The sequence below is a fragment of the Chlamydotis macqueenii genome, chromosome 18, assembly GCF_036417535.1.
Source record: "Chlamydotis macqueenii isolate bChlMac1 chromosome 18, bChlMac1.mat, whole genome shotgun sequence".
NCBI classification, from domain to species: domain Eukaryota; kingdom Metazoa; phylum Chordata; class Aves; order Otidiformes; family Otididae; genus Chlamydotis; species Chlamydotis macqueenii.
In genome coordinates this window covers 4,541,614-4,554,895 of record NC_141573.1, presented here as the reverse complement: position 1 = coordinate 4,554,895, position 13,282 = coordinate 4,541,614, and the positions used below count along the sequence as shown (strand labels likewise).

Here is a 13,282-nt window from a genome sequence, read left to right as displayed (position 1 = left end):
GCTAATACAATTCATGTTACAAGTTTTGTACTTTTTTCTGGAAGTTGTGATGTTCCTTCAAAGTATCTTGTGCTTAACCAGATCTATTCAGTAAGATGTTTGAAAGTCAAAGTTGCAAATGTCTAGATTTCAGAATTGCTTTTTTGTTAAACTGTAATATTATTCGGAGAAAATTCTTCAAATTTGTGGATTAGGAACATTCTGCTTCTGGAACTTCAAAATACTGCTGGTCTCATGGGTTATATTAATCTTGTTTCTGCTCTCAGGAACTTCATGTTGCCTGTTGCATTCAGTATTTAAGCTAGGAAACCACAAGACATAAGGACTTCTGGGGCAGCTAGTGATAAGAATAGAGAAGTATAGAATGAAGGTGGAGGAAAGGATATGCTGTGTCTTAAATTCAAATATGTAACTTCTAGATCTGGTCCTTCCAGGGCAATGTGTAGTAGTAAACCTCACATATGGAATTTAAAATACCTAGAGGATAGGATAGCTGCTGCATAGATTTTACTGACAGACCTTCCTTTTCTTACTCCTTTTCTATTACAATGTGGTCTTACACAGACAGGGTTGTAATAGATTTTTCAAGATGTTAATGTATTTGATGAGTTTGTGTTTTTAAATGTTTAGTTTATGCAACTCTACTGTTAACTAGAAAAACCTTTCATTTCAAGAGAATACTACATATAGTGAGAACCTGATGGTCATTTGTACCGTAGAAAAGGATATCACATAAATAATGTGTGCTTATAGTGAATATTAAATATATAAAATATAAAATTGATCAAACTGTTACAATTAACATGTTTGTTTTTCTGAACAGAAGTTGTGTTGGAATCTTGAAACTGAGTGTGTGGTGGAGTTTTGCTTCAGTTTCCCCCTGTCCTGAGTTTCTGTATTTGCTAAGAAAATGTCTAATATGTCTCGTTTTTTAAATAAAAAAAAAAAAAAGAAAAATTCATTTCCTAAAACTGCTAGTGTCTCTAGATGAGTTACCAGAACACTCTTTCAGCTGAAACACATTAAGCTTGTTGAATGTGGATGTAGTGTCAGGAGAAAGGCAAGTAGAGAGGCATGGGTTATGTTGTCTTTATTGTGCTGAAGCTTTGCTTTTTGTATCTGATGAGCATAAAGGATTTCACTGAATGTCGGAGTCTTTGTGACATGGACTATGGTGAAGCCATTGTGCTTTTTAACTTAAGCTCATAATCATATTTGTAAGATTTTAAAAGAGCTGAAATAACTTTATAGGTTCATTCCGATTTGGCTAATCATTATTTTTCAGAATTTCTTCTACAAACAGTTTCTTAACAAGATTTATAATCAAGTTTTATCTTTTATTCTCTTTCCATGAGAGCACATTTCTAGATTAATAGAAATTCAAATGATTGGAAGTTCTCTTACCATACAGTGAACTGTATTTTGTAAGGCAGTTCTTAATTGACTTGGCTGATCATGCTGTTGATAGCAGCCATCTTGAAGATCCAGCCTCTAGGAAATTTATAGTGCAGAGACTGTGAAGCGAAGTCGTCTTTTCTAAGATTTTTCGTGTTCTTTCAAGAATCCTTTAACAGCTATTCTGCATATAATTAACCCTTGCATATTCTTTAAGGGTTTTTAAATTTTGTTTTGTTTTCCTGTCTCATAGCATCTGGATCTTAAATTTTGATGCAAACCAAATTCTGGGTTTGCAAGCTGTAAAGAAAAAATTATGGGAAATAATTTGACTAATCTGTAATTAGTGTCTTCTGACTTCCTTAAATTTACCCATATCCTTTTTTTTCTGCTATAAAAAGATTTTGGCAGTGCCAAAGGTAGCGAGCTTACTCTTTTAAACATTGGAGATCAACTATGTTTTTTAATCTGCTAGCGTTAAAATAATTAGGTAGGATGTGTTCTCAGGTTGGAATTTGCAGTAAGTTTGAGGAGAATTGAAATTTAGAATTTAATTAGAGATCTTTGTGCCTGAAGGTACATGTGGTAAAAAGTAATTACAGATGCATTTACACCATTGAATAGATCTTTACTTCTTCAGAACCTAAAATATATTTCTGTTTAGATAAGCCATCACAAAACTCAGAGAATGAACAAAATTCTGTAACCCTGGAAGTACTGCTTGTGAAAGTTTGCCACAAGAAACGAAAGGTAAAAATTATTTAACAAATTATTAATATATAGTAAAGTAAAATGTTTACCTGATTCTGGAATGTCTATTTAACATTGCCATAAAACAAGGTAATGGTGAAAGGATGCTTCTGTTGAGATTAATTTAGTCTTTAAATTTAAGAACTAATCTATCCAAGTTGTTTTCTGTTAACCGAGTAAGGGATTCTTCAGAAGCAAATACATTTATATGGATTTTGCTCTGCTTTGTGACAAATAACTGGAAGTTAAAAAAAAAAAAAATGACCTTTGTTCATTGAGTATAGCTTGCTTGTAAGTCAGATTCACTCATTGTGAATTTCAGCCATCTGTTTTTACGTCAATTTTGTATCACATCATTAAACTATTAATTATGTTGTGAAGTCCAGAGGCTTGAGTAAACCAGGCAGTCACAAAATCATAAAATAGACTCCACCTTTTAGAGTTTAGAAATAAAAAGGAACAAGCTGCAATTGTTTTGAATTCCCCAATCATCTATTAAGTCCTGTCTCTTTCCTTGCTTTTTCTGTACCTGTGTTTTTTACATTGATCATATCAATTATTGCAGATTTTAGCTACTATGAATCATAAACAATTTTCATCTCATCATCTTTGAATTTGCTTGCTGTTTTAGCTGTTTGTTTCCCACCAGTTGGCAAATTATCTTCATAGCAATGGGAATATGGGAGGCTCAGTAATGCACACTGTAATTTTTAACTAAAAAGGGAAAGATTTGCAGTCAGGACTTTATGTATTTTCCCTAAGAATGCTAATCTGCCTTGACGTGTTTTTAAGAGTTAGTATTGCTTCTAGCCACTGTTGTTACTTGCTGAATAGTATAGATAAATAAGGTAAAAGCAGGAGGTGCTGATGGTTATTTTAAATGTTTTGCTGCAAGTTGCATACTTAGGCCATCTTGCCTGTTTTTCCAATACTACACAGTGTTCAATGATCTACTTGAGAGATACTGAATATAATAAATCCTAGGTAAGTGGTTCTTTCTCTCCCAGATAGTGCAAAGTGCACTTTGTAATATTGGAAGGAGAAGATAGGAAGCCCTTGAAATACATATATAACCAAAACATTTAATTTCTTTAGGTAAACAGAATTAAATTAGTATTAATGACTGTTCTACAATCTTTCTGAATGCCTCATGTTAGTGTTAATTTAATCACTTAGAGAAAGATGGCTGCTGCCAGAAGTGGTTATAAAATGCCAGTTTTATTTACATTTTCAGATACCGGTTTTTACATTTAAAACCTGGGATTGTTATTCCAGATTTTTTAATTTACATCTATTACAAGGCTTATTTTCAAAAAGATGGCAGGACAAGTACAAATCGTAAGTGGTAGAAATTTTAACACTTAATATCTTTACTTTGTATTCTAAAAACCTAAACCTTAGCTTTCTTGTTTTCCTACAGGATGTCAGTTGTCCGATAAGACAGGTTCCTACAGGTAAAAAGCAGGTGCCTTTAAACCCAGACCTCAGCCAAATAAAACCAGGCAACTTCCCATCACTTGCAGTTTCCAGCAATGAGTTTGAACCAAGCAACAGCCATATGGTGAAGTCTTACTCATTGTTATTCAGAGTAACTCGCCCAGGAAGAAGAGAGTTTAATGGACTGATCAATGGTGAAACTAATGAAAACATTGGTAAATTAAATCTTTAAATATGCTTTTACAAGGTTTATCTTGTAGGCACATATACAGTTGTCTTGATGTGCAGCATAGGTTGTGCTCTGAGAAGGGCCAGTAACAGATGAGTGACTGAATTGGCCTTCATTTATTTTCAGTGTTTTTTCAAGATGGAGCCAAAATACAGTTGATAGCTAGAAACTGTGCTTCTGGTTTTGTGTAAATTTAGCAGCAGTTTTTACTAACGTGTGATGGTGAAGATATGAGGCGACACCAGCAACACTGGTCGCTACTAACTCAGCTGTAGGTGCTATCATAGTCTTCCATCAAAACTAAATGACTAACCAATAAAGAAAATACCTTTAAGAACAAATTTTTAAAAGCTATTTCCTTAATCTTATCAAGACATGAAATGTTACATCACAAATGTTACAGCCTTGGAGAGTGCATGTAGAATGAAAAACTTTATTTCTTGCTATTTTGTAGCTACAAGAGGAGGAAGATCAGATCACAAATTCTTTATGCTGATGGAGTTACGTGACTAAACTATTAATTTATGTGAACGTATCTAAAATATGATTACTGTTAAACTGAGTGCTCCTTCCATTGCCATTGAGCTGTTCATTAAATAGCATGTCCTTTTCTATTGTGTGACACCTCTGACATAGTCAACAGACAAATATATTGTACAATTGCATAGAAGCTGTTTTGATGTTTTGAATTTGTGCTTATGTAATAATTGAATATCATATTTCTTACGTACAGATGTCAATGAGGAGCTTCCAGCTAGGAGAAAAAGAAACTCTTCAAACCGTGAAGATGGGGAAAAGACATTTGTAGCACAGATGACTGTATTTGATAAAAACAGGTAATATTATCCAAAATAAATATTGTTTCAGTTAATCGTTAGGAATTTGTTTAATATTAAACTTAAATCTGTTCTTTATTTTTAGTCTTGCCTGCCTTTTGGCTTCTTTTTGTTTTATATTTACAAGAGGAGCTTAGACTTGTTGTCTTAAAAAAAAAAAAAAAAATCACAGGTTTCATAATGCACATTTTATACTGAGACCTGTTCAGTGACAGTTGTAAATAATTCCCTTTTATGTATCAACAGGACAATACTCAAGTTCATATCAGTTTGTTCCTGTAAATTTTTTGACTGATGTTATTTTGATGTTGAAATTATATGTCGGTTCTGTTGAAAATCAGTGGTGGCATAATTAATAAGTGAAACAACCAAAGAGCCTCTGAAATGTGCTTACTGCTTACGTTCTATTTGGTGGCAGAATTTTCTCTATGCCCTGACTCTTGCTGATGCTGTCACCGATTTTATTCTACTAGCACCTAAAGAAGACAGTAGTTCTCCATTACTACAGTGAAATAAAACAAGTAGTTAAAATCCTAATAGGCTTACCCTGTTGTGTAGTTCAAGTGTGATGAAATATTTTAATATTTGTTATCTTGACACAACTTAATATATTTTAAAGAAGGTGGAGGGGGTGAACTCACATGTAGCTATAGTTTAGAGCAATCCAGATGGTTCAGAAGATAAGTAGCATCCCATTTACTGGTAAGCGGACATCGTAGTTGTTTGTCCTGCGGAAGATGATAATGCTAGCAACAACCAAAATACGAGTTCTATCCATGGCAAATGTAGATTCCAGGTGGAGGTAGGTATCTAGATAATTTATTTTATTAGCAAAAATGTAAATATAGCTTCAAGAAAAAGGCCGTTTAAAACATAGCTCCAAGTGATTCTGCCAAAATGGTTGTTTATTCAAATACGGTTTTAGAAGTCTTAGTTTTTGAGTAGAGTTTTTTAAAGAAGTGTCTTTCTCTAATCTCTGTTGTCTTAGAAATCTTGACAATATTTAGTTCTTCTGTATTGCACTGGAGAACTTTAATATGCGAAGCGTGGTATGAAGCGTTAGGTGGTTTTGTAGTGATGATAACATAAGCTAGCACATTTTCAGCCGTGGTGTTGTATAATGAGACTGATTTGCACTAGAACCAAATCATGTGTAAGAATTGGTATTTAAAAAAAAAATTACTTAAAATTTTACATTGTGGAAAGCCATCCTCAAAATAGGAGCTGTTAACTCATGAAGTTACAATCTTCTGTTTGATGGAGAAATTGAAGAAGAACTTACTTTGCCCAGTCTCCAGGCCTGGAAAAGGATTATACTTATCATGCAGATCTAGGAAAAGTATTGTCTTAAGGCCATTATCCCCTCTACCTAGATGGCGTTGTTTTGTTTGGGGTTTTTCCAGCCTTTTGAATCTGTAACTGTTCTAAATAGAGTAAATGATGGCGTTAGTGCTTTGGAAGATGCTGTCTAGAAATAGAGCAAAAGGTCTCTGACGGCTTGCTTGCTGTGTTTGTAACTTTACTCTGCTGGGATACTTCTGGTGTAATACAGTTTACATGTAAGAGAAAAATATCTCACTGGAGAATACTAAAGGGTCTAGAAACAGAAAAAACCTTTCCACAAGACATAATTCCCAAGTTCAAACTGTGTAACAGTTTGCGTATGTTCACATGGAATTTATCTACTTGGCAACAACTCACTTATTTTGAATAACGCTTCTGTAGCGTTCTGATCTGCTGTCAGGATTCAGTGCCATTGTTTGTCTCGAAAGGAAGAATACAAAATCTTGAGAAAGTGAGCTTGCATTGTAAATTGGTGTTACCTGCTGATTTGTGTTGATATCTTTAAAACACACATGTCCGTGAAACATTTTCCTAAGATTATACCTTGGATTCACTGCTTTTTCTTTTGTAAATGTTGAAGTCCTCTTGAGGTTGTATCTGACATGGCTCTGACACGAAGAGAGGATTCTTTAGTTTTGGAGGCCTGATGAGAGGTCATATTGGTTTGCTAGAAGAGAGTAGTTATTAATAAAGCAGGAATAAATAAGAGATGATTTGGAGGGGCTGTTGTTCAGTTTGATTTTTGTTTCTTCACAGGAAGAGTCCCATCATAATCCGAATTTTGCATTAACATTAGATTTCTTGCATTTCTTGGAATCACTTGGATGGAGGCTTTTGTGTTGATGTTTGGCATTAGGCAGCTTTTTCATTACGGATGGTATTTACTGAAGATTCACACTTGGTTACCAAATAAATTTGCCTGAAAATCTACCTTTAGTTTCATGGAAACTTAGTTACTGTGTAATATATTCTGCATTTTAATAGGCAAACCATAAAAATGAGGTACTTTACTCATAATACGTACTTTGTCCTGACAGGCGCTTACAGCTTCTGGATGGGGAATATGAAGTGGCCATGCAGGAAATGGAAGAGTGTCCCATTAGCAAGAAAAGAGCAACATGGGAAACAATACTTGATGGGAAGGTATGGATTGTTTTAGTGGCTGAAAGACCTGTCTTCATTTAAAATGGTTTGGATTATGCTGGAACACAGTTTGAAGTGCAGCCAATGGCTGTTCCTCTGAAAATGGATTAAATTGAACAGGAAATAGTACGTCTCTTTCGGGATATATGGACATAAGTTTTAATTTAGCTCTTGGTTTGGGAAAGCTTTGGCTACACTAGATGATTAGTACAAGCAGATGTTAACTACTGTAGGTATGGCAGCTGTCTCTTTCAATGACTTCTGAATTTCTGTCTTATAAAATCAGGCAAATTAAATGTTTGTAATAAATTCAGGTTGGACCAATAAAAAGGAATAAACTGCAAAAGCAGATTTTGGAGTAAGAAAGAGGAACCCAGAGGATTCATAGGTGTGATCTTACACGCAGACCTTAAGAGAATGCTAATGAAATTCATTGATGAAAGGAAGAGAGTAGAGAGAAAGTGTTGTGCAAAGAGACATTGTTGACCGAGGTGAATCAATGCTCGGTGATCCAGTGAATGCAGGTGATTGTATGCACTTACATAGTTGCATGCTCCTGTGTCCTGCAAGAGTATCAGTTGTAAGTGGCTGAGAAGAATATAAAAATTCTAGGTGGTTGCAAAGTAGTGGTTTATCAACATGATTATGTAAATGTGAAAAAAGCAGAGATTGTCCAAATTATATAGTAAAAATAGTTATAAGTTCTATTATCCTCTTCAGCCTTTACCTGGACTATTGCTTCTGGTTCGGTTAAACTGTTCAAGAAATTAAAATTGAAAAAGCTAGAAACAGCTTTTAGGAAGATCATAGAAGGAGATCCTCCACATATAAATGTGCTTAAAAAGTTATATGTAAATTGCTGTAAGTTTGTTAAACTGGGACAGGGATATGGTTGCCTTCTGTTGTTGGGAGAATGTGAGAGGGGGTAGAATTTTCATGCTGGAGGAGCTACCCCAAAGAGAGGAGAAAACAGTCATGGCCGATGTGTTTATCACCCAGATCCGATATGCACGTTGTAATTGGTTTTATGTTTTTGCAATAACATTTCTGTAAACTAATGAGACTTGACTGTAATAAAGAGCTTTTAAGATGGAATTCTATAGTCTCATTGATAAATTTAGGGTATAATACTTGATCATAGGAGTTTGGACTTGACTCGGATCTCTTCTATTTCTTTATTACTATTAACTTGATAAGGGAGTGGAGTGTAAGAACATATCCACAGGAGAATATTACAGTAGCATTTCTATGGCAGACAGTGGTGTGGTCTTTAAAGCCTTGTGTATTAATGTACCGTACTGGGCTGCAGAATTAGGAGTAGCTGTGAGCAGAAAGAGAAGTGCGCTGGCAGCAGGCTAGCAGGTACGTGCTGTTTTCTTTCTAGTTAGGGCCCATGCTGTTTACTGTTTAGTGTTTCACAAAGATCAATATGTGTACCACAGTATGTGTGTGAACTGATTGCTCAGTAATGTGCAAGAAACTGCATAGTCATCTTTCAGCTGTTTTTTAATATCTAAATATGTTTGCTCATGTTGAAAATACAAGGACTTCAGGTGATTGAAAAATTACATCTGTCCCCATTTTGTAAATATTTTCTTGTGATTGTTTCTGTATGTGGGAAGACACTAATTCTGTTTTATTTTTTGATTCCTCCCACAGAGATTGCCTCCGTTTGAAACATTTTCTCAGGGACCTACACTTCAGTTTACTCTTCGTTGGACAGGAGACACAAACGATAAGTCTACAGCTCCTATAGCTAAGCCTCTTGCAACACGCAATTCTGAAAGCCTCCCTCAAGAAAACAAGCCCAGTTCTGTTAAACCTACTCAGACTATAGGTAAGCAAACTTTGATTTTTGCTGTTGAATAATCATCTGCTTAGCACTTTCGTGTTTCAGGGTTTCTTATTCACTGGTACAGCTGCTTCAGGTAATCTTAAAGATGAAAAAGCAAAAATGAGTGGGCTTTGTTGTATCCCATATTGTGTACGGTTTTTTTTAAGATAAGTTTTTAAAAGCCAAAAATAGTGGGGCCTTTGAAATCATGACAGTATTGAAGTGATTATATACAGTGTCTGTAAATCCTGATGTGAAAAAAAAATCAGGGGGAAGCACTTGTTATTTAGCTGCATTTTCTGCATATTCACACAAGTTAACAAACATTTCTGTTTGGGGCTAAAGGTTTTTTCCTGCTTTTATTCATTTTGGGCAGTCTGAGGTTGTCTAGATAGAATGCAGGCTTACAGTTCTACCTGAAAATAGTTCTGTGTACGTAAGAGAGAAACTTAGCAAGTCTGCAAGCTATTAGTATAATGTGAGGTAAGTCTGTATGTTATATATAAATTAATCTGTATGTATTATTGAACTAGTTTCTCCCTAGTTGTTAATTAATGTTTAGAGCAGTGTAGTTTAAAACTAAATGCTTTTTAAGTTCGGATTTTTTTCAGTGATCTGAAATGCAACTGATCTGGTTTCCTTCTGCAAGTTATTCCTGTACATTCTCTCCAGAAGAGTTTACATGTTGTCAAACTTCCTAATTTTCCTATTTTTAAATACAGATTTGTTATTAATTTAGTTCACTTGCTTAATTGCAATTTTGTTAATATGTTTCTTCCTTGCTGTCCAGAGCTTAGCTCAAAAAACTTACTACTGAGATGCATTTTGCCACTAGGTGGAAAAGGCACCTTCGACTGTCATGTCTTTTTTTTTTTTTTTTTTTTTTTTTTTTTTAATAAGCTTTCTGTTTCAGGGTCACATTTAATCTGGAACTCCCCTTTGATTCCTGAGTGGCGGTGGGGGCTGGTCTAGGTCCCATCTTTCTTTAGTCTTGCTCACAGTTGTTTGTAACTTTAGCTTGGAGTATTGTGTTGGCAGGTAAGGCCCAGGGACAGCTGGAAAACTTGAATTGTACAGAAGACAACAGGCTGCTCCTGTTGTTGTTTAAACACCAATGAACATACATAGACTCTCAACTGGCAGCCAGTTCGCTTCAGTGTGATCAGTATTTCCAAGCTTGTAACTAGTTTGGGACTGTGTGATTAAGGAAACTTCAAGGTCCCTGTTATAGAAGTAATTCTCTAGAGAGCAGTGGCTCTGTCTCCAGGCTTACTCTCTGGGGTATGTAGCCAGGCACTGTTTGTGAAGTGTTACCTTGCTTGGAGTTTCAGGTGTTCACCTGTGGTAGTGCATCGGAGAATTTGTGCAAAATTGTATTTCCGCCTGGAGCAGTGATAGCAAGGGAATGATTATCATGGAAAAAAATACTGCATTTCCAAATGTGCTTTTTATGCAGTTGTGTTGTAGTGTATGTTGCGAAACTCAATGGGTCAATGACAGCTCAGCTCTGGTGAGACTTTCTAAGAGTGGCAATTCTTTTCACTGCTTTTAGAGCTGTAGTGTGTAGTAATACACAGGTTAGAGCAAGAAGAATTTCACCCCTGCCTGTGCAGAAGCCACTTTGTAGAATGATCCCTAACATCCTCAGCCAACCTACAGAAATCTTTGTTTTCGGAAAGAGTACAAGAATACTTAAATAAGACTGATTCCTGTCTTCTGAATTGAATATTTTACCTGAGCTAAGGATTACAGACAGTTAGGTTTCTTAAACTGGCATGAATGACTGACACTTAATGCACACAAACATGAAATAATTTCCAATAGAAGAGAAGCAACAGAAGCAGGGAAGTATTTGAACTTTCACTCTAAAAGTTGTTCTGCTTGCTTTTTACTTCCTCATACCAGGGCTCTTTGTATTTTAGAGTTTCATGGAGACCTGTATTGTAATTTGTTAGGCTGATTTTATGCTCAGACTTGCAAAAGAAATGACAGTATGTTGACTGACTCTGGAAGGTGTGTACTAGTTTACTACACAATAGAGGGACAGTGGGGAAGTGGCGAGGCCACATTGCTAATGTACTGATGGAACTCATTTTTTTCTTGCATCAAAGCAGCTAAGGATTCTGGTAGGCTGGTAAAGTTACAGCAAGTTACCTTCCAAAATAGTACAGCAGGCTCTTAGTGCAAGGAAGATATTGCAGTGCAGTGTGCAGCAGTGCAGGGTACTTAGGGCAGTTGTGCTGTTCTCAGTCTCTGAATAGCAAGAAAGGAGGAGAGTGAAAACAGCAGGAAGCATCCATCAGTTAGAGGTTCTGATAGTAAAAGAAAAAGATCCAGTGCATCTTTACCAAGGGCACATGAATTTGGTGTTGTCATTTTACTTTGCTGTGTTTCCCAAGGCAGACCAGTGGAATAAAGACATCAAAGACTTTCTAAATGCAGCGGCTTAAGCTTTGCTGTAATTACAAAGTGCTCGAACTAACTGAGCCATGGAATTCTAATTTCTCTGGTGTAGTGCAGGCTGAACTGTCAGGCCTCCTCTCCCTTTCATATAGAAACAGGGTGAAATTTCCCTTGTTTTTCAAAATACTGAATATGAAACAAGTACATCTTCTAAAATATCTCATAATGTCCGTAGAGCTGAGACTTGTTTTGCCATAGTTTTCACAATTCAGAAGCAAGTGGGTGTTGTTATTTGGTTTCTCCTGAGGATAGATTTATAAACCTGCTTAGGTATGTGAAGTTTCCTGTTAATTGTGTAGAATCAAATAATCTTACTGAGATCAGAGTGTTTGGAAGAGGCTCGGAGGTAACTGATCAGTGCCATTACAGACAAACAGCAGGTGTTTGAGGGATAAGAGTTAAAGTTTCAGTTAAATACTTTGTGTTACTTGCGTTTCATACTGTTTTGTCTGTTGTGTGATTCAGGAAACTTCTGAAATTGAATTTAGGCAATGTATTTGCAGTGCAGCCATCTGTAAGCAGTGTTTCTTTTTTGTTTCCCACCCACGCCTGCTTTTAGCTATACCTAAAGAATTCTCTGTTTGTTTAAATGCAGTAAGAAAAATGTTGCTTTTTACCTGACCGTTTTTAAGTTCTCTGAAGGGTTCTCCAAAACTGGAGAGAAATCTGGTGTTTTAAAGTGGTGAGTTTGCCTGCAAGATCTGTGAAGGAGTCTGAGCATCGAGACTTCCTCGTTGCTGCTCTGAGCTACTTATATCAAAGTAGTACGCTAGAGTAGCCCATTTCCTTCAGCACCAGTGTGCCCTTCTTAGAACTTTCCCACTTGGATAAGAAAGAATGTATTTTTTTTTTCCCTCTTCACTAAAAAAAGTATGTCTATATGTGGGTTTTTTTCAGCTGTGAAAGAATCCTTGCCGACAGACCTTCAAACAAGAAAAGAGAGAGATATTTTAAATGAACCTCGACAAAAGTTGCGAATATTTTACCAGGTATTGAAAATAAGCATTGGAGGGGGAAAAAATATGTAAACATTGCATGGAATTAAAATGTTCACTTCTCTTCTGAGTTGGGTGGAAATTTCCGTTTGCCTTTTTAGTAAGTGCCTTAAGGGGTCTCAGATTCACGTCTTAAGAGCCGTTCAACATATTTCTTCTTACAGGAAGTATTTTGGAAAACCAGTCTTCCTGGGGGCGTGTCTGGTGCTCCAAAATACAAAGGACATCTCTTGTTAGACATCTGGAGGGGGACAGGTGGTCTCCCTGTGGGGAAAAAAATGTTGAAATACCAGTGTTTCAGTACGCTGAGCTGTGATGTAGTGTTCCCAGGAACTTAACTATTTCTGTGGAGGTTTCCTGAAGTGATTTCTGACTTTGGTTTTGGGGGTTGGGAGGTGAATGAAAGAAATGCGTTTGGTGCTCATACTGCCTGTTGCTTTGTTTGCCTCAGTTCCTTTATAACAACAACACGAGACAGCAGACCGAGGCCCGAGATGACTTGCATTGCCCGTGGTGCACGCTGAACTGTCGGAAACTGTATAGTTTACTCAAACATCTTAAGCTTTGCCACAGCAGATTTATCTTTAATTATGTTGTAAGTAATCTTTTTGTAGTTTAGCGCTATGAAACACTGTACAGTTTGTCACAGATACCACGTGCGTAGTGATTCTGCTGCTAGCCTGTGAAGTTGTAGGGCTGTATCTACAGGTTAAATGCAGCTTCTTCTGAATGCTCTGTGAAGCTTTGTGTGTTACGTGGGGAAAAGAAGAGTTGGTGGACTTGATTTATTTATTTTTTAGAAAATACATATATCTCAAATAATGCTGATCACTGGAGGATGGATTCTGCTTTTGCA

General features: G+C 36.2%; 1 protein-coding gene across 1 annotated transcript in view; it reads left to right on the top strand.

Moving 5' to 3' along the window:
* The window catches only part of SUZ12 (SUZ12 polycomb repressive complex 2 subunit), a 30,553-nt gene that overhangs the window by 12,897 nt on the left and 4,374 nt on the right, over nucleotides 1–13,282 (top strand). The window contains exons 6-12 of the mRNA XM_086762088.1: nucleotides 2,060–2,145; nucleotides 3,566–3,797; nucleotides 4,545–4,647; nucleotides 7,029–7,134; nucleotides 8,794–8,971; nucleotides 12,329–12,420; nucleotides 12,878–13,021. Of these exons, the coding sequence (XP_086618214.1) occupies nucleotides 2,060–2,145; nucleotides 3,566–3,797; nucleotides 4,545–4,647; nucleotides 7,029–7,134; nucleotides 8,794–8,971; nucleotides 12,329–12,420; nucleotides 12,878–13,021 (941 nt within the window). The remainder of the gene's footprint in view (nucleotides 1–2,059; nucleotides 2,146–3,565; nucleotides 3,798–4,544; nucleotides 4,648–7,028; nucleotides 7,135–8,793; nucleotides 8,972–12,328; nucleotides 12,421–12,877; nucleotides 13,022–13,282) is intronic.